Here is a 20,755-nt window from a genome sequence, read left to right on the forward strand (position 1 = left end):
CTCTGTTATGTTTCTTTTTAACCCTTACTGCTAAATTAGCATAAAATAATATACTACATTATACTGTGAGTTTATTCTTTTAGTTAAGCTGCAGAATTTGAATCAGCTTTTCTCTTTATGTTGTCAGTGCTGAATTGGTGCAACTAGTATAGCATGAGTGTTTAAGAGTCCATTTAAATTAGTGATTCGTATAAATATAATGATTTTTCTGATATTGTTTCTATTCTTTTTACTAGCATTGTACTTGCTCTTTGTGCTTTCAGCTGAAGATCTGATTAAAGTCCACCTTTATCTTACTTACTAGAGGTGAAAACTGTTAACTTAGCGTTCTGCAAAATAGATAAAAGATTTGGAAATTTTCCTTCCATTGAATTTTAGGATTGAACTTCTTTTTGCTGTTATGTTGCTACTTTACCACTCTTTTCCACTAGAAGTCCCTCAAATTTTTTTGGCTCTTGATTACCCTCTGGTCATCTACAAATTTTCCTGCCTCATCTTTTACCTGCCTTTCCTCTGTCTTTTCAATAGTAAACTTCATAAGCAGTGAACCTGTTGTGGAACGTTAAGGACTCCAGTTTTTTAGCTGTTACTATATAAGAATGGGTATTAATACAAAATCTTCATTTCCTTCTTGGACAGTTAGTTGTCATGGACAATGCTTTGTCTCTCTGATATGGAGTTACAAGCTGTTTCTGACAGTGTGAGTCAGGGTAGCCCATCATTAAGGGAAGGTTGGCATTTCCCAGAGGGAATGAACATGCAGTTGGGCTGTTACCATGAAAGTAGTAGGTGCTTCTGCTTGAGTATGAATGTAAACATTTTGTGCGATGATGATTTACTCTAGGGTAAATGAGTAGTCTGTGTGGTGTGTTCTCCTTTATGTTACTAGGCTGTTTCATTCTTAGTTACTTATTTCTGCGCTTGCTCTTTTCAATGTTCGTCCATGCTCCACATAAATCTTGTGGAGGTGACTTAAAGAGTTGGCCGTTCCCCTCTGTGGCCTTGTCAGATTTGTTACTGTTGGATTTATTTAAAATGCAACATATAGAGAGGCTCAGACTGTGTCTTTGCTGGGAATGCAGTGTTGCAGTAAAAGCTGGTATGCATTCCCTGTATGAACTGTACATCAACATTCTGTCTTTCCTATGAGTGTAGTAACCAATTCCCTAGTGGAAAAATTTACTGAAGGTGTTGCCTTTTGGCCTATATATACATCAGGCTTGTCTTCTAACACCAGTCTATGTTTAGAGATCATAGCTCTTCGTGCATGATGACATAGCTGTGGCTAAAGAAGTCCGTGATATGAACTAGACCAACTGATGAAGAATACACTCATTTGCCACTGTTTTCAGTACTGATCACTGCTTTCTCCATGTTGTTTGCTAGGAAATGCACTCCTTAGAAATATCTTCAGAAGCCAGGAATAGAAAGATGCTTGGTCATCTACAGACTTTTGTTCAGTGTTTTGTTTTGTTTTTATTCTGCCTTGAAATGTTTTACAGAATTTCTGCTTGCAAAAACTGTTCTTCATTTAAAAGCGTCCCCTGGCCCACTCTCCCTCCTCTCCCCATGTGGTTTGAGCCTCAGTGGTGCTAACAAAATATTAAATACAAAAGGACCAAGCAGATGAAAAAAATCAGATGTTAGACCTGGTGCTTATTGCTTAGTGTACTTACAGAGGTGGTAGACAGGCTGAGAGACTGGGAATTGCTTGATTTCTATGTAGTATTTTCTTCTACTGCTAGTCTGTGTCATTTCCTGTAGCCACTTCAAATAAAGTGTTGAGTTTTTAACTTTGTGAAGAACAGCAGTGATAAATGATCCGCGAGGTATGTAGTTTTGGAAAAAGGAGGAATAGAGAAATTATCTAGAGAAGAGTCAGAAAGGTGTTTGGTTACAATGTCTGAATGTTTTGACATGAGCTATCATGTAAGCAACTATACAGACGCAAGTATTCTTTAAGCTTATTTAATTTATTTTGAATCCAAATAGCAAATATACACTACATAGATACATAAAATATCCATTTTATACAGTACTGTCAGTATTGAGAATTCTATGAGCTGACCTACGTAAGAAGTCAGGGCAGTTAAGTTCCAGCTATCTGCTTGCATTCAGCAATTTTAAGGTACTTACATTAATGAGGGATTCTTAACCCGTGTGATGTCAAAATATAAAAGAGGAAAAAATTAAATGGAAAGTACGATTACAGTTCTATAGATAAAAAAAAAAGTTTGTGCTGGCCTAAAGGGAGTTTAATAATAATTCCTATTAAGCTTGAAGCATATGATAAGTCTTGAATCCTACTTTTTAATATTCAGAGTGCATCAAATTATACTGATAGCAAAACATTGAAGGACATTTCCCTCTTAAAGTTGCAAGAAAAAACACCAAAAACTTTTAAAGATTTCTTCCATGTTAGTTCTTGATACGAAACCCTCCTGTATCTCATTTACTACATTGTAAAAAATATGTTCGAGTTTAGAGACAAAAGACCTCACGATACTGTACCTCCTTCTTGCATCTTTGCTGATTATCAAAAATTGCACAAAAAATTGTCCTTGAAGTCTGATAATTTTTTTTGCAACTTTCCTTACAGCTTTTTTTGGTGGAGGAAAGGGTCCTTACTGCGGAAAAAGTCACTTCCACTTGATTTTTAGAATGTATTTGAAAGAAGGAATGTGTAAAAACTATGTGATTTAAGTAAAGAATTTAACATCTGTAATAGGAAACATCAAATACAGTTTCCAGTTCTACTTTCAAGAGGCTTTCTGTAAGATATAAAGGCTTTTGTTTATTATTCAAATGTAGGTTGAACATTGTCAAATGATACAATGGATCCTACTAACATATTGTTTCTAATTAATTAGCTCTGAAATAGTAAATATTTTGTAAACTGGTTAAAGAGTGTAAAATTAGCATTTTTCTGCAAATTTCAAGTATTGTAGAACTGATTTGGACAGCTTGCTTTTTGAAATAACCAACTTCAGTATCACTTGAGGAAATTTCCAAGTTGCACACTGTTTCTGGCTAAAATGCAGCGGAAGGTTGAAGGCTGAACCTCCCAGTACTTTACAGGATTATTGAAGAGGCTTATGCCACTGTACAACGCTTTCTTCTTTCTTCTTCCTGTTGGACAGAAATCATTCACTCCCAATTTTGCAATGTGATTAGAATGAAGGAAGACCACCTGCAGCAATAAGAAACAGTAAGATATAATAGTTAGTATGTAAATGGAAAAATATATCTCTACATTCATTGGCATGTAGATAACTTGAGTTTTGCTATAAAATCAGTTGGATGCAGACTTTAATAGTAACAGGAATTAAAAATTTGTGTTAAATCCTAAAAAAATGTCTCCCTCCTGCCACAGTCTCTCTCTCTTTCAAGTTACATGGTATTTTATTGGTGTGTTGTCAGAATAATTGGACTCTATTCTTAGGGAACATTCTCCTAAAACGCGATTTTTTATTCTCTTATAGTAATAAATATAATAATGCAGTATTATATTATCCCCTAATCCATTTTTTCAGTGATTTAATAAATTTTAAAAAGCGGTCTCTAGAAAAGTTGATATTGGGAGAGATTTGTTGGTACTGTAATAGGAAGAGATCAGTCTAATGCTGATGTAGCTTAAATTAGTTTAAAAAAAAGGCTTGTTGATAGCAAAGTTTAGAATTTGTTAATGAAATAATGTACATGGACAAAAGAATTCTTTTGTTTGGATATCTAATTTTTCAATTACATTGTAAGTTGATCTCTGTTTTTTAAAAATATGTATATATCAAAATATTTTCCTTTAATTGGAAGTGAAATGAGAAGTGGAAAGCAATGAAATTTAGAGGTAGAAGCTTTTACCAAATAGCTTATCATGTGCTCTGTCATCTATGCTTTTCTTCATGTTTCCCCAAGATTTGTTCTGCTCTGCATCTGAAGGTATATTTCATCTTATAAAACATACATGATTTTAATTGCTATTCCAGAATTCAGGAAATAAATGTGTTTTGAAGGCATTTTATTGCAGAATTTATCTAGTTCTATATACAAATTTTAAAATCTTAAATCTTACCATTTCAGCCCCATAAACAATTTACATTGGATTTAGGACTTTTCAGCATGGGAATTGAAAAATTTCCACTCTGGCTTACTAATAAATCTGTAATAAACTTTCTGGAAACACTTTCTGGGTGTAGCATGTTATTTTCCCCCTTTTTTTTTTTTTTTCCTAGGAAGTGATTCTGCTGTTTGGTCTTGTTTATTTCTTTAAGTACATATATGATTTCAGGTTTTCCTAGTATGAGAGTCATGTCAAAATATACGTGACAGTTAATTACAGTTTTTAATTAAGTCCTGATCAGTATAGCAGTGTGAACGTCAAACAACTCATAACTACCAGAGTTTTCTAATAATTTTGATATATGACCTGCAGATATTTCAGTTCGGGTAATCCAGGAGGAACTTTCTTGAGCTTATTTTTTTCAAGGTGGATTTCACGTATACTTGGTATGTTGGCAAAACTTCCATTTTCCACATCTTTGATTTTGTTATTCCCAAGGCCTAGCCTAGAAATATTATAAGGAACATTTAATTAGAGATTGAGATTCACAATAGCATTGAAGAGCATAATTTTTTTTTTTTAAACATCGCAATGCAGAGGAGTAGACATAAGGGAAAAAAGAACTGGGAAAAGATAGGGAAATGATAGGAAAAAACCCCCCAACATTGATCTAACAAATGTTTTTCTTTAATCTCCACTTAGAGGACAGCAGCTAATCTGATGTGAACAATTGTCCAGTTTTGCATGCAGTTTTTCTACTTTTAGTGGCAAGAGTTAAAATGATAAACATTAACCTATATGCTTGTAAAATAAATCATGCCCTTTTATCAAGTAGTATGGCTACAAAGTAAATTCATATAATAAAAAGTGTTGTTCTAATAAATAGCCAAAGAGCAGCGTGTCTTGCAAAGACACAGTTATATATATAGCTTAGTCAAAAACTTCATATTTTAAAAATAGAGCAGGACTGCCAACTTCGCTACTTCCACATTTTCCTTAATTTAGGCCTTAGTTAGGTTTTTTGCTCTAAGACTTCAGCCTGCGTTGCTGGGAAGGTGATTCAGAAGGTGGAGGCACAGGGCAATTTGGAGTCGCTCTTCCCATGCATCCTACAATCCTCTTTCTCCTTTCTTTCTTAATTTCTTCAGAAACTGCAGTTGGTATCTAAACACGGTTCAGTAGATCTTCTTTGGTAGTAGTTTCTGTTACCAAATCAAAAAATCAGAGCTGCTCGGCCATATTTTCAGAGTACTTAACAGAGCTTTAGAGAAAGAACTTCCTTATTTTGTCCTACATCAGTGTTACATTCCTTAGAAACATTTTTCTTTTTCTTAAACCCAATCACATTTGGAAACAGTTATCAAGTTATTCCTTTACCAGCTACTGAATTTCTCTCAGGCTAGTTTTCAGGAGGTGAATTTATCTTCTCTTATAATTTACCAGTTTTCCCATGTGTTTGTATAAACAAGTCTCAAATTCCTCTTTTCATCGTTTTATATTGTTCTTTGGGATGAGTATGGAGTGTCTCCTTTCCAGTACATTTAGGCCTTCTCTGGAATCAAAAAGCTATTATGACTCTTAAATCCTATGAATTTTGTTGCAAGGAAGGTGTTCTGTTCCTGAAATGAAAATCAGTTGGTGTTGCTGTGTGCCTCATTTTGGGGCACGATTTGTGAGATGAGTGACCAAGGAGTTAAAATGCCTGGGGCTGATACAGAACGGGCTAGAGGAAAATACTGAATACTGCTGAGAAATAATGTGACCACAAAGGTTCATATATTCTGAGTATGAGAAATACATGCAATGCTTAACTGAGGTGTATTACTACTAGCACATTAAGAGATACTATATCAAAGCTGCACAATATTACACAACACCTATGTGCCACGAAGTAAGAATAGATGATGATGATTACATTTTGGAATTAGATACTGTTCTTAACATACATTTCTATTGCGAACTGTAGGCAAGACAGGTACTAACACAGCCAATCTTTGAGGTGGTTTGGGGTTTTTTTAAGTCTGGTCTTATTTACAGCAGTTCTTACTAAAACACTTTAAAATTTTAATTCTTTTTTCTCCTATTAACAAGATAAGTATCAAATAAGAGACCCTGCCAGGCCTGACCTTTTGTCAAATAAAAGCATTCTGTGTGGGGTTTTTTACCTTTGGAGGTCTTTATACCGGTTAAAATCTTCAAGTTCGATTGCTGTGATCTTATTGTCATCTAAATGAAGTTCTAGTAGACTGGAGGGCAAATCTGATGAAAAACAAATGTATGGTATGAGAAAAGTAAGCCAACTTATTTTTGTTGGAATACTTAATATGTTCCAAACCACTTCTTTCCTTTGGGTGAAGAATCTTGGGGGGGTTGGCAGGAGCTTCTGCATCAAAGAAGTGGCAATTACATACAAGTGTGTTACTTTTTAAAAAAAAATCATCAACACCATTTGATTTAAAATAAATTAAGCTGTGAAAGTATATATGCTAATGTTAAGACTTCAGAGTTTCAAAATTTGGTATAATTTTGCTGGCTTGCTTTATAACGGCTTTTGTGTACTTTTGGTTAACCTGTCAAAGACATAAATTGTATGTTATATGCAATGGTCTAACGGTAGTCAAAATCCCTCTCCTGTGAAACCTGTGACAGTTTTTGTAGATACGTGTTTTCTTCCAAATGATGTAACAATTGTGCTGTTATAGCTCCTAACACGTGATCTGGGAAGAAACTTCCGGGATACTCTAAGAAAAATGAGATATTTGGTGTGCTCTTTCCCATGCCGGTATGCAGAATGTTTTCTCACGTGGTATCAAATAGTCCCAATACAGAACTGTCAGTGGATGGACCAGGAGGTGGAGAGTCTTTTTTACAATATCCTTTTAGTGAGGGCAGAGAAAGATAGTCACAAGTTTGAATTTCTATTTGTTGATCTTATATTCAGTTTTACTAGCATCTGTCTAGATGGCACCCTGACACCAAGCAAGACAAACCACTTGTTCCTGTTACTAATATGGCTTAGGAGAGCGCTGCTCCCATTGCTGGCTGTTGTAGCACTACGATACTGAGGAAAAGGGGTGTGCTTTACAGTCGGACTTTATGCTGGTTGATGTGCTTTGGTGTCTATCTGTTTGGGCTTTTTTCCAGTTTACAATTCCACCAGGTGCTGCTTGTGTCCAAGTTACAGTGTTAAGAGGGAAGACTATCCGTCTCTCAATTTTAGACATTAATTGCATTTTGTAAGTTACACTTTAAAAAACCTTTTGTGTCATGAAAACATTTTCAGATAGAAGGATCTACAAACTTAGTTGCCATTGGTGTAGAATGTGTTCACCGTGAAATCCTGTTTGTTTATGATTTGTTTACGTATTTAACACCACGTATTGGACCTCGTGCTGTGTTTCCTTATAGATTTCTCCATAACAAAGGCAAAATCTGAATAATTTTATGTATGTTTTATTTGTGATAAGTGATAGGAGATGGTAGCATGATGATACTAGAAGAATGTCTTTTGTGTGTGTGTGTGTGTGTGTGTGTTGGGGAGTGTTACCATAGGCAGCCAGATAGTTTCTGATATTAAAATTACCTTAGGAATTGGGGTGAGGTTTTTTGGTGGGTTTTTTTTTTTTTTTTTTCAGAGTTCTCTTCTACAGGTTTTCTTTTGCATATATATCTGTCTACAAGAAGAGATTAAACTTAATAAGAAACAAGTTCTTTGTCTGATCCAGAAATAAATATCTTAGGGGCCTACATTTAGTTTCCCTGTAAGTTAATGAAAGATAAAATATATAGTATTCTGATTTGTTTCCTCACTTTTACTCTCAGCTAGTAGTTTTGAGCAGTTGAAAATAGTGAGAATTTGGTTAAATACTACAAATTTGTGAGCTACAGAAAATGCAGGTGGAGTGTTGTACTGAGTTCCTTTGTGCTACCTTTTTGTGCGTGGAGGTCAATGATTTGCAAAGTTAGTGTTTTAATTTATTACTACCTCCAAATCACAAGCTAATTGTTTTATATGAAGGAGAGATTTAATTTTGTAGTTTGTTATGTTGAATTTAATTAAAGTGTTAATACTAAATTTCATTTAGCAAAACCCCATTAAGAGATGTATAAAATGCTGTATTGGGCTTTGCATTAAGGTGATTGTATTGCAGAGCATATTTGAGCTAGGGAGCTGCTCGAAACATTCAAAATTGAAGTTAGAAATTTTGGAGTTTCATTTTAAATGCATAAAGGAAGTGGGAATTCTGTATCCCTTATGACCCACGTCAAATGTCAGGGGGTTTATCCTTTCTTTATAAGGATTTTTGAGAGGCTGATGTAAAAGATGCAAAATGATGTCTCATAGTCATTTTTTTAAGAGTCTCTGGATGACTCCGAGAGGAGTGGAGTTCCTGACAGGGAGAAGGCAGGAGAGGGGGCTGGAGAGCGAGCGGACATGCACACACATGCACACTTCAGACATGTAGGATTGGATACTAATTGCAAAAAGAAAAATAATGTAGGAGGTGGTTTGGTAGTAATGAACAATAGAAAACAGAATATATCAGCATTTTAATAATCACATAGATGTTAAAGGATTTTATTTAGGAATATATACTGGTATTGGTAAAATAGAAAAGGTAAAACAAAGCATACCTTTAGGAATTGAAGTCAATTTAGCTTCTGCAATTCTTATATGATAGATATTTACTCCTTCAAAAGCCCCTGGCTCTATTCCATCATTGTTAAGAGGATTTGCACTCATTTCTGTCCAATGGAAAAAAAAGAAGTATTTATGGCATAAAAATTTTGTGTATGTTAGACTAAGTTATAAACAGCTGATTTAATTTCATTTCTGACTTCTGATGTTCTAAGCATTAATTAATGTTTAGCTTTGATTACCCTTTCTGAGGTGTGGAAGTCACAGCTTTCAGTGAATAAAGGCTGTCTAACTTGGCTTGTAGGGTCACCAGGAACTTGACCTATGTAGCAACTTCACATAGAAATCAAATTGTGAAAGGTATTTTTCACAGCATGGATATCTCTTTAAGAGGAAATTGCACATTGAGGTAATTTTTGAATGAAAATTATATATAGTGTGTTACATTTTTGATAAAGACATTTTCTTTTCTACTTAATTGGACTTACCTAAAACGTGTAGAGACTTCATTCCTTTAAATACATCCTTGTGGATTTTATTAACCTTATTAGCATGAATTCTGAGCTCTGCTAAAGTTTTTGGTAGATTTGTTGGAATCTCAGTTAGCTGGTTATGGGACAAATACAGTCGTCGTAGCTTCTTTGTTGGTTGAAAGGCTTTTGGATGGATCTTGGATATTTTATTGTTGTTCAAAGCCAGTGCCTATGAGATACAGGAAGAACAATACAAAGAGAATTTCTTTATACAGTAATGTTATGATTATGAATTTTAAGTAATGAATTCAATATAATTTAACAATTAAGTATTATAAATATTTTATTTTTTCCATCATAGCAAGCTTTAGCACTTTGTATATACTTTGGGCATTTCAATTGATTGTGAAAAACAAAAAAGAATCTGGAAGCTGGAGCACCAACTAGAACGTAGAGAAAAACTAGTCAGAGCTGACAAGGTGGCAATGGACAATGAGAAGAACTGGCAAAACAGTATGTTTGTCTTCCCATGTTTTGTGGGATTTTAGGGGGAGGTTATTCTTTTTTGTTGTTCCTTAATGCAGAAAAATTCTCAAGACTCAGAATTTCACCAGTTATTTCAGCATGATGCTGCAAAATGGAGGTCAGGTTTTTAGTCTGAATTTCTTAAAAGTTAATGTCTGTATATGTCTGATATACACACATGAATTTATATCTTATTTGCCATAATTTTTCAACTCCTGTGAATTTGTCTGTCTCGTGTACAGTACGCTAGTCCTTCTTTGGGACAGTTTTTTTGTTCTTGGTTGCTATGTGTTATCAGAGAACTTGTAATGAGTTACTACGGACAACAAAATATGAGTTATCTGAAATTATTTTGCTGTCAAATCACATCTCTGCATTTCCATATCTGGACTATTCTTTTTTATTTCTTTGAGCTGTTGGTAAGTTGTCTGCTTTCTGGAGTTATGGAAACAAAAAGTACAGCAAAACAGAATGAATCTTTTTTTCCCACAAAAAATGGGGATAGTTGAAGGAAATAAACAGGAAGTTGTCCTTCCTAATCCAAGTTGCTATCTGTGCCTTTGCTAAGTAGATTATTACTCAGACAAGCTGCACAAAGTAAACTTTTGCTTTCGGTAACAATTTTGTTAGGCCTTGCCACAAATTAACTGATGAGAAAAATTAAAACAACTGAGAGTTTTCAGTTATCACATAATTAAGGGGTGACTCGAAGATATAATGTGGTGATTGCTGATGTATTCCAGTGACTTTCTCAGTCGTGGGATGTTAGTTTCTATAGGATCTTTTATACTGAATATAAACCACAGTCAGTGTGTTTACCCCTGACTGCAAGACTATTCTGTTTGCAGGCCTGAGACATTTGAGGGGAATTGGAAACACTTTGTTGCAAACAATGAATTTATGTGGTTCCTATTTTTTCTGTCCTAGCTTAACCCATAATAATTAACAAGCTCATTCATAAACACTTAGATCCGGTAAGTTTTCAGTTCTTTCTCTGAAACCAAATGTGAGTGAAAAGGATTTGGTTTATGTTAGTTTAATGTGTGTTTCATGTCTTTCCAATGTGGAACAGAATGTCTTTAATTTGCTGTAACTTGTGGAACAGATTTGTCATTTTTACAATGAGAACTTTAAAGTTGTCAATGTTCATTGTAACTGTATCTAGAGTGACATCTTATGCAAATAGGTATTCCAAAACAGATTTAACCTACCTTTCCAGGCCTCTGAGACTCTCTTATTTCCTTTCATTATAAAAAGGGATTATTGTGTACTGTAAATATCTAGATTTATCAGTTGCCAGAGATACTTATTTTAAAGCCTATCTCTACACGCACGCTTGAGTGTGTTTAAAAAAAATAGTAGTAAAGCACCTGACTTTGAGTAATTCAGTGTTGGTCTGCTTTCTGTTCAGGTCAATTGGATTTGTAGCATCAGTTTCAGGGGCGTATGTGTTAGTTGTATGCTGTGTGCTTTTGTAAATACCCCCAGAAAATACCATTCTAGTTCTCCTGTGAACTTCTTTGTGCTGTTTTACAAGACAAGGGCACCTTCTTTAACTGCTTAGTTGTAGCCTTTAAAATGTGGGGAGTGTTTCTGTGCATGCTAAGGATTGAATCTTGGTCTTTTTGGCGAGATACATATGGTACATTTTCTGGATGTTGTAGAAAGTAGCCTAGTTCTTACCGCTCAAATTTGCTTCTTACTGTGTGGGAGCAGTCAAATATGCAGGCATTAGATTGCGTGGATACTATTGGAGAAGAATAATACCATTTGTATTTCAAAAGTATCAAAATATTTGGGTGCTAAATAAGATTTCAAACTTGGAAAATAGCAAGCTTACATAAAGTGATGTGAGTCCTTGGAGATCATTTTCCTTGACCTCTCTAATTTTGTTGTTTTGAAGGTCAATCATGCGAGTATCTGGTGGAATGTTGCGAGGTATTGATGTCAAACCTGTTGAAGTATGTGAGATAAACAGAAGCATTATGTGCCTGTATATATGTCCAAAGAAATGAACTGCTAAACAGCAAAACACTGTAAGATTGTTGATGATTATGATGGGAAAGAAAAGACGAACAGCCATAAAGCAAAGGATGTTAGGGAATGATGACAGAGTTTCAGGAGGAACTGCTTCTATCCCTGATAGAATAGTTATATAAATTCCCAATCCAGTTCGTTGTTTAGTTGCAAAAACACTTCAGTTTGTGCCATCTGAGATCCTGAATCAGCAGAAGAGACTGGCAAGGGGCAGTGGAAATGCTGATGCATTAAGTGCTAAATGCTGGTCCAGTTTTATTAACAATTATTCCATAATTAATAGGTTACAGTTACTTAAAGATGAAGTCTATTAATAGGTGGGTTTTTTCCTATGTGTGAATTTAAATAAAGGGATTTGCAATCTGTAAACCAGATGCAATAACCACAGTTTATTGCTGTCAGCAAAAGTTCATTTTGATTGCTTAATAACGACACATTTTTACAAAACGCAGCAATTTCTGTATTGACTCAATGTTTCTAAGGCATGAGTAGTCTAAGATTAAGTTCAGGATGGTGGCAGAGCTGTGATGAGAACAAATGTTATTGTCACTGTGCTAGTGGCAGGAGCATAGTCCTTTGGTTACCTTGAATCCAAGGAAAACTTCAGTGAACACTAATTCAAATTGGCAAATTAATAACGAATTTATATTTAGGGACTAATCTGTAAGTAAACAAAGCAGGAGAAAGTGTAATCTAAAATGTAAATATAAGCATTTTTGCATTCTGTGGTTGTTCTCTTAGTGGATTAAAAGCTGTGTCGATTATATGTACTTATTAACCCGAATAAGTATTCAGTTAAATAGGTTTACAGTTATTTGTTACATAATCTAAATGCTTTTCCATTCTATGCTGTTATCAATAGAAGCCATTGCTAATGGAAGGTAGCTATAGCATTTCATTAATTTTCTAAACTGATGTGCATGGACTGGGAAAACATGTAGAATGTGCTCAACATGAATTAGTTGCTGGACATGAATTAGATCTGGTTTGCAAGCCTAATTGAAAAAATGTAAGTTCCTTTTGAAAATGATTTGTAAAGGAATATGTGAATGTGTGCAATTTTTGGAGCTGTAGAATTCACCCAAAGGAGAGGCCAGTGGAGAACAGACACACAAATTCCTTCTTACCTAGGTCAGAGCAATGGACAACTCTCACGTAGCACTGGCATCCAAAGGGGCATATTGGGAATAGGTCAAAAGGAATTAGTGGTATAATTGGTTCAGTGGTTGGAAATAGAGAATTGTCATCATCGTCATCATCATCATCTTCTTCCATATCTTGGAGCATCATATTCTTTAGTGTAAAATATGAAGGACCAATGAGAGGTTTGGCAGAGCACAAAGCTAAGAAGAGGAGGAGCGTGTATTCCTTCATATCTTCTTAATCAGGATGGCCAATCTTGAAGAGGAAAATAAACAAAAAAAACATTAGAGTCAGTGAGTGTGAAACAGCAAATAAAAGTATTGAACTCTTTACTTCACTCTGCTACAGTCTGTGGTCCTGAAAAATGGCCTGTTATGAATATTAAGGTTTAATTAGTGTAGGAAGGATGAAAAATCTAAAAAACCTTCTTTAAAATACGATATTTATACTTTTATTTTTAAATTATATATCATAAATACTATTAAAACATTAATTCATCAGACATAAATGTCATATCAGAGTTTTTTAGTTGAGTTTAAAAAATAACATCTTCATTTGCTTCAGGCCTTGAAGAGTAATTTTTGTAGTAAATTTTACCAGAACTTAGAATTTGGTTTATTTTATTCCTTCTTAATGAAAACGTATTTTTAATGGGATATGTGGGCTTATGTGCATTGCTTGTATCTAGACAATTTGGAAGCACTTGATTAGCAACGCATAAAATGTATGCATGAGGATGCTCCTACAACACGTTATTCTATTCCCTAAACACTTCTAATCACATACTACTCATTATAATATCTGGAAAAATAGGTGGTTTTCAGTTCTGACAACAGCTTTTCCCAAATTCCAGTCATTTGTATAATACTGCTAGTGATAAAAGTTCACCTCTGTATTTTAATGCACATTCGTATGTGATTTTTATTTGATGAGTGCTTTTTTCCCTGACAAGGGCTTGCAGGTTATGAATCTGTGTCATTTGAAATCAATAACCTAAATTACATCCAGGAAAAAGCTGGAAACCAATATTCTGTGTGCATATTTTTTCAATGAACACTTTTTTTTTTTCTCAACCTAGCTTTGTTGTCATAGTGCCTGTCCATTGTAGCAAGGCAGCCAGCTGAAAGGAGCTCAGAATGCACCATGCTTGAATTTAATGCAGTGAAACCCAGCAGCTTTCTAGATTACCCATAACTTGAAAGTATCTTTCCAGTGTAATCAAAGGTCCTTCAGTCTGGAAGACAGAAAGATGATGGATCAGTTAGGGCGCCTTCAAAGCAGAAAAACCCATGTGAGATAGCTACAGTTATTTTTTCCTGATGTTATTGAGAAGAATACACAAGTTAGAAAGGACTTAAAAAGTAGACAGACTGTCTCATTATAGCTGTTCATTCAATTTCATTCAGCTTCTCCGAATTGTAATTCTACCAGATTTCTTTTAGCCACACCTGACTGGGAAAACCAGGCATCCAGTCCTACAGTATACTGTGTTGTCTGAGTGATAGTGATCCATAGGTCAAAACTCTTGGATACTTTCTACATACTCTGGTTTTATTCTAAAGATTATTTTTATTGATCAAATAGCCCTATAAAATTTAGACACAAGGGAAAACAGAGATAGTAAGAATCGCCACAGGATGTTTTGCAGCTCTGAGAAAAGACTGTAAATTCAGCCCTACATTGTTTCCCTCCAAAGCCCAATTCCAAACGTTGTGTGGATCCTACAACACACTGTGCAGCCCAAGAGGGGCTGTTGTAAACTTTTTTTATGCATATCCTGTTTATAAAAATGTTTCTATTTAGACTACCATAGACCTCTTTAGGGATATACTAAAGGGATGTCAATTCTTGTTTGATCACTTAATTAAATGCTTGCTGACCTGTTTATAGCTCAAAAAAGTCTTTCTGTAGGGATTTTGTCATTGGTCCTCAGTCACAGGAAAAAGGAGTGCACTGGTTTGTACGAGGGTGTTGACTTCGCTTGTTCGGAATCCTGAGGTTTTGTTTGTATTGCTTTTTTCTATACAAGATCTTTTTGATGTTTCTCGTGTATGGTTCTTAACAGTATTAAAATGCTGTGCATTACATACATTGCTACTGCTGTAATGTATACATTTCAGGGTGCATAAAAAGATAAAAGCTAACAGTATATATATTACATAAATCTCAGCCTTTTGAAAAGAATGCAGTGACCCCTTCCCCCCAAATATGTGATTTAAAACTATTTTCAGGCTGTGATTGGAGTAGTGGCCAATTTGAACTTTTGAAAAACATGAATTGTTGACAAACAGTTCTAGAAAAGTAGTGTTGAAATATGTCATTGATGAGTTAAATTTCTTGAAAGCAAGACCCTTTACGGAAGGAAGCCTGAGTTGGATATGGGTTTTTTTTTTGGGGGGGGGGGGGGGGGGCAGGTGGGGTGGAGGGGAAGAGAAAAAGTCCTTGCTTCATCTTCCCATTTTACCATTAGGAAATCCTTATTGCTAATTGTCTTTGTAGTTAGGGGTGGTAATCAAGTTGGACTCCAGGTCTGCATTGGCCAAAGAACTGCCAAAGACTGGATTCCAAAGAACTGGATTTTATAGAGGTGTTGGGGTTTTTTTCCTGGCTGAGGTTTTGAGTTTCCCAGTAAATAGATGTTATATCTCTGTAGAAATGCTCTGACTCTGCAGCTCATCTCAACGAACTTATGCAACCTATCTGCATGCTTAAAGTTTAAGAGTAAGAAAATTAAAAGAAAATGGAAGCCTAAAATCCAAGATCCTAGTGATCTTTTTGGAAATACTTTAAGTTATCATGAGAATTTTATTAAATAGTTAATTAATTGTTTCAGAAGGTACATTCCATGAGTACAGCTGTAATGGCTCATTGCTGCCACTTGAGGCTTGTTCTGCTCCCAGGTCCATACTTAAATTTCTCTCATACCAGCTCTTCCACTCAGGCTGTTCTCTGAGCTGATTGAACTCACTAAACCAGAATAAAACTAACGTGAGCAAGAAAAAAACCCCAACACATTCTTTCTGGGTGAACAAACTGAATCTGAGTATCAGAGCCAGCACAAAGGAATGGGTGGAACAGCCCTGGTCTAGAGGGACAGAACGTTGCATGGGAAGAGTGAAGGAGAAGAGGTGGGACAGCCATTCTTGCCTTACACAAGCTGTTGGAGAGGCTCAGGTGTTCTATTGAATAATACCCTGAGCAGAAAGATAAGTCTTGCTTGGCCTTGTCCATTCTCATTTTTACAGTCTGCAGTATTGAGAAAGAGTGTAGCAAATTCAAGGAGGGCTCACATCTTCATTACACATTCTTGATAGCAATCCTAATTTTCCTTCAGTACATAAAGCTTCTGAATAGCACCTTTTCACTGGAACACTCACCGCCTCCGAGTGAGGTAACTGAATGTGGAGAGTACTATAAGGCTGACTTTCTTTCCTGAAGTACATAACAATCCTAAAATCACTGCACTAATTGTTTGGGGACATACTTACCCTCATTAATGTGGTGATCTTTACTAAAACTCATGTTTATATCTTTTACAAAGATACAAACTTTTCATGCTGTTAGTTTAAGATAATATTTATCATTTATAACTAGTTAAATACAGAAGATGTCATAGCATGTTAATATGATAAAAAATTTAGATGATGTGTGGGAAATTCCCATGTAAGTGTGCAATAGTTCTGTGACATGAAAATTCTAAATGGGAATTATGGGAAGAAAAACACTTTCTGTGAGGCTAGAAGTTATGATGTTAGTATGGGCTGCATGCATTAAAAAAAAAAAGAAAAAAGAAAAAGTTTGTGTTCCTTGGCAGTTGCATGCCAGTTCTGCATGTGGTCTTTGTTGTCTTACCAGTTGTGACACTGAAGGAGTTAATGGGTGAAGTTTTAAGACTTAAAAAGGCTCTAAATTATATTTAGAAATCACTTCTGTTACCGGTGTATGGAGACGAGTTCCCTATAGCATTGTTTCTGAAAAGGAAATGTTTAAAAGACACGGTGGTGGTCTTTACAGAGGCAAAGAAAAATCTCTGTGTTCATTAATAACACAAATCATTGCACTGTGCACAGATTTTGTCCAAAGAAAGGCAAGACCATAGCTGTTTTGAAAGCTATATTTAAAAATAGTTCTGGTTCTATTAGTCATTGTCCCATTCCAGAAATAAAAGGAGTTTATGTTTAACTCTTTGTCTACTCTATTGATTTACTTAAATTGCTTAGAAAAACAGAAGGAAATTGTTTGGTCAGTAAGATTACTGGAGAAATGATTCTGCCTTAAGAAACAGTCCAATATTGAAGTTATGTAGTATAATAATGAACAGCATGTTTACAAAATAAGTTATGTTTAGAGAGTATTTACTTTTTATTGAAAATTGCTTGACTCTTGTGAGTTACTAAATATGATCTATGAGCATTTTTAGGTTGTAGCTCATCTACAGTTCACTCTTCGCTGTGTCATTTTCATTTACTTTGCTGATATCTACTTTTTTTAAAAAACCACAACTTGAATACCAAAGTAGAGAAAGTTAACACTGAGTTGTAATTGTAAGAGCTGCTTTAACACTGAGTTGTAACTGTAAGAACTGCTTTAACTGTAGGATAGATTTTTCCATAGATTGTAATCATTGAGGAAAAAATTTTGTCAGTTGTGAAGTTTTTCTGACAAGTATTTAATAGTTAAATAATTCACTGTAGCTTTTTTTGCTTTGCAGCTTAGGTGTAAATACAGAATTATTTCAACTGCAAAGTACATTTTTCAAATGTTCCATAAAAAAAGTGGTACTTCTAACTCTGATTTATCTGACATTATTAATCTGTACATAGTGACTGACAACCTGTTGCTTAATTCTTTATTGCTACTTAAATAGAATAGGTATTCAAACTGGACATACCTTGCAAGTTTGATCTCTCTTCTGGAAGCACTGTGATAATCCACCTGAGATCTTTATGTCCAGTTATTTCATATTTAAAAAAAAGTGTAAAAGGAAGTTAGGCTGAGTTCTGTGAAATAGAAAGTAAATATAAAGAAAAATTCCACTTCCAAACTTCTTGATCCTCCTGGCACCATGGGTGATACCAGAGTAAAGTGCTGCTTCAGATTAGCCCATCTTAGTACTGAAGAATGATATTAAGACGACTTGTTACCACTCATATGTTTTTCATCACTGCTTGTATTACAGCCAAAACTTCTGGCTTAACTCTAGACGTCTAGTGGAAGACTTTGTAAAACCTGTAGTTTAATAATAGTTGACATCAGGCCATTGGAAGTACAGTGAGGTCCATTTCAGGTCATTCCTGCTATATGGATTCACACTTCTTATTTATGATTTCATTAGCTGTTGCTCTTTAAAAAGTGTGAATAAAAGTATAAAATCTTAGCCAGTGGCAGAGTAAACCAATAGCCTATGGTGATCAGCATGATGCCAAACCTTTCTAAGGTTATAAAATTAGGACTTTGTTGTGTAGTTATGTATAAATACTGCTTCTTGCTTTCAGTAGACGACTGTCTGGCTGGGGAAGATGATTGAAGGATGTAAAATGTAGATTAGATTTTATTAGTCAACACAGTTAATCTATTTCTCTTGTGTATGAGAAATTAAGCATATCTTTTATTTAAAATAGAGACAGTATTTGCAATATTCTGTAACAAGGATTGAAGTTGTGAGCTTAAAACAAAGTATTTAAGAATTTGCACTGAGTTATATTGTTTGTACTGACAGGACATGACAATATTTAGAAACTGGGTAATTCTTTGTTTACCTTGAGTAGGCTGCCTATATGTATACTTCAGAAATGCATGACTAATTGAGTTTACTTAAAGCAAAAGTTCCAGTGTAACAGTTTGTGTCTTGCAGTTTACAATAATTTTTGTCTGTCCAATTCCATGCCCGTCTGACTTCGTCTGTTTCTTTAATTAGCTCCTTTCTCTCTTCAGAGCCTGGTCTTGCCGGAGAAAAATAGCCTGGAAATTTTATTTTTTATTTTTAATATACATGTGGTATGGTGCTGTTTGCAAAATGATGGTTTAAATCGAGTATTAGTTACTTTGTCTACTGTTACTTAAGGAAGAAAAAAATACTATGCCCAAAATTAAAACTTCGGTGCTATCATATCAAACAAGGCTTGTGTTACCTGCTGCATTGTGTTTGCATGTGTTCCAGTTTCAGTAGCATAGATGAATGATGAAAAAGAGTCTCTCTATCACTTTTCCCAAGGAATAAAATTACAGTTTCAAAAGCAATCACATTCCGACATAAATATCTAAAGGATGATCTTAAAACTACTTTGAAATCTCAAATTGCATATATCTGCATTCTCTTGCCTGCATTTAGAAACCGAAACTTCCTAAGCAAACACTCCCCTGTGTTTTGAATAGCTTGGTTTGGCTGCATTTACTTGAGCAAATTTCTATTAAATTGCTGTTTAAGAAAACCTCCAACACTTTCTTGACTCTTTAATAGAAGAGAGCGGGGCCTGAGGGCTGTGAAAGAAATGTCCTGGTTTTTTCTTTTTCACTCCTCCTTTCAAGAGTAAAGTGTTGAATCAGCAATTTCAGCTGATCCTAGTTTTGCGGCAGTGCTCCTTGTTCCTGATGTTTAGCCAGCGTCTCAATTTTGAATGAATACTTTTTTAATTATTATTTTCTCAGTTGATTCTGGTGGTAGGAACACATTCCTGTGTGTATAAAGTTTGTCATAGCCATGCTATGTAGTGAGTTGTAGTATCTGGAAAAAATGTCACCACCTTATCTTGTCTTCGATTACCCATAGATTTTGTACAGCATATAGTATCGATATGGTAGAAATAAATAACGCTTACACTGACATGTTGTTATTGTAATGAAATGGTTTTATATCTCAAGACACGAATTTAGTATTTTGGTTGTGAATGTAATTGCATTCTAAAATCAAATTCCCAGAAGTCACCTTTTCAGGTCTCTTGACTACTAGATTCTGAACTTTAGATGTTAGCCCTTGATAGCAATACTAAACACTAAAGCAGGCCAGTGGTTCTCAATGTAGTTTATGAGCCTGTTCTTTCAAACGCTCACAGCATATTTCCAATTTACTAAAAACTAACTACTACTGCAGAATTCCTCTCCAGGATCACTGTTTCCAGTATACTTTAATTTTTTGGACCCAGAGTCATTACACAAGCCAGCACAGTAGGGCAGCTGTGGAGTTCTGAATGAAAGCTGGAGTGTGCAAACGAATGAATTGATGCAGGGGACTTGGGTCAATGTTCCTCTTGTTTTTTAGGGTAAGATTACAGTGTGCTGGTGTAGAATGTGTAACAGTCGCTCAAAGGCTGTACCTGCAGCCTTTTGAGGTAGGATCAAATGCTGCGTTCTTGGCTCTGTTCTAAAGCAATTGATTTGAGGTGATGTAGTTGAAGATGCTATTAAAAGAAAAAATGACGATATCTTAGTGCATCTGCTGTTTGGTTAATAGTGAGGTTTTGTTTTTAAGTAGTAGCCTGATAGAAAAATGTGTCTGTCGCAATTTTTTAATTCATGATGTTGGGGTCTTAATGAAGAGAGATACTCTTAAATAGAGAGTAGTCTGAGGATATTTTCCTTGCAAGCAAATGTATGTATGTTTTCCTACGAAATATTACATTTTTAAATAACTAAAAGACTATAGGAATTCAAACCGTTTGCTCAGACCATTTCAGTGACTTCTATTTCCACAAATGAAAGAATTGGTTGAAAATTAGAGTTCTATCTTGCCTTAGAATACATACGTACATTTTATGAATAGTGGAGGTTAATTTCTGAGGCAAAGGATAGGAGCATATCCAGCATGTTCTGGTTCAGAATACTGTCTTTCGCTAGGGCGAAATAGGCAACTGAAAAAAAAAAACGTGGATGGTGTTCTATATT

The 20,755-nt window shown here is 35.1% G+C and overlaps 2 protein-coding genes across 2 annotated transcripts in view; one reads left to right on the forward strand and one right to left on the reverse strand.

Moving 5' to 3' along the window:
* CENPP (centromere protein P) overlaps positions 1-20,755 on the forward strand; it is a 142,017-nt gene that overhangs the window by 59,478 nt on the left and 61,784 nt on the right. The window lies entirely within an intron of this gene.
* On the reverse strand, positions 1,961-18,049 carry ASPN (asporin). The gene is made up of 8 exons (XM_074151810.1): positions 17,766-18,049; positions 12,859-13,129; positions 11,535-11,647; positions 9,185-9,398; positions 8,693-8,803; positions 6,223-6,316; positions 4,424-4,562; positions 1,961-3,190 (listed from the first exon to the last, which is right to left on the reverse strand). The coding sequence occupies exons 2-8, from the start codon at positions 13,103-13,105 to the stop codon at positions 2,993-2,995; spliced, it is 1,116 nt and encodes a 371-aa protein (XP_074007911.1). The 5' UTR covers positions 13,106-13,129; positions 17,766-18,049; the 3' UTR covers positions 1,961-2,992.

Source organism: Numenius arquata, chromosome 8, assembly GCF_964106895.1.
Source record: "Numenius arquata chromosome 8, bNumArq3.hap1.1, whole genome shotgun sequence".
Lineage (NCBI taxonomy): Eukaryota > Metazoa > Chordata > Aves > Charadriiformes > Scolopacidae > Numenius > Numenius arquata.

Bases quoted from the DNA above. Each gene is read 5' to 3' on its own strand.
- ASPN (XM_074151810.1), bottom strand. From the start codon at position 13,105: ATGAAGGAATACACGCTCCTCCTCTTCTTAGCTTTGTGCTCTGCCAAA. The intron at 11,648-12,858 runs GTAAGAAGGAAT...ATACTTCAACAG, and splicing joins TGTCCATTGCTCTGACCTAG to GTTTGACATCAATACCTCGC. The intron at 4,563-6,222 runs GTAAAAAACCCC...TAATATTTCTAG, and splicing joins CGGTATAAAGACCTCCAAAG to GCTAGGCCTTGGGAATAACA.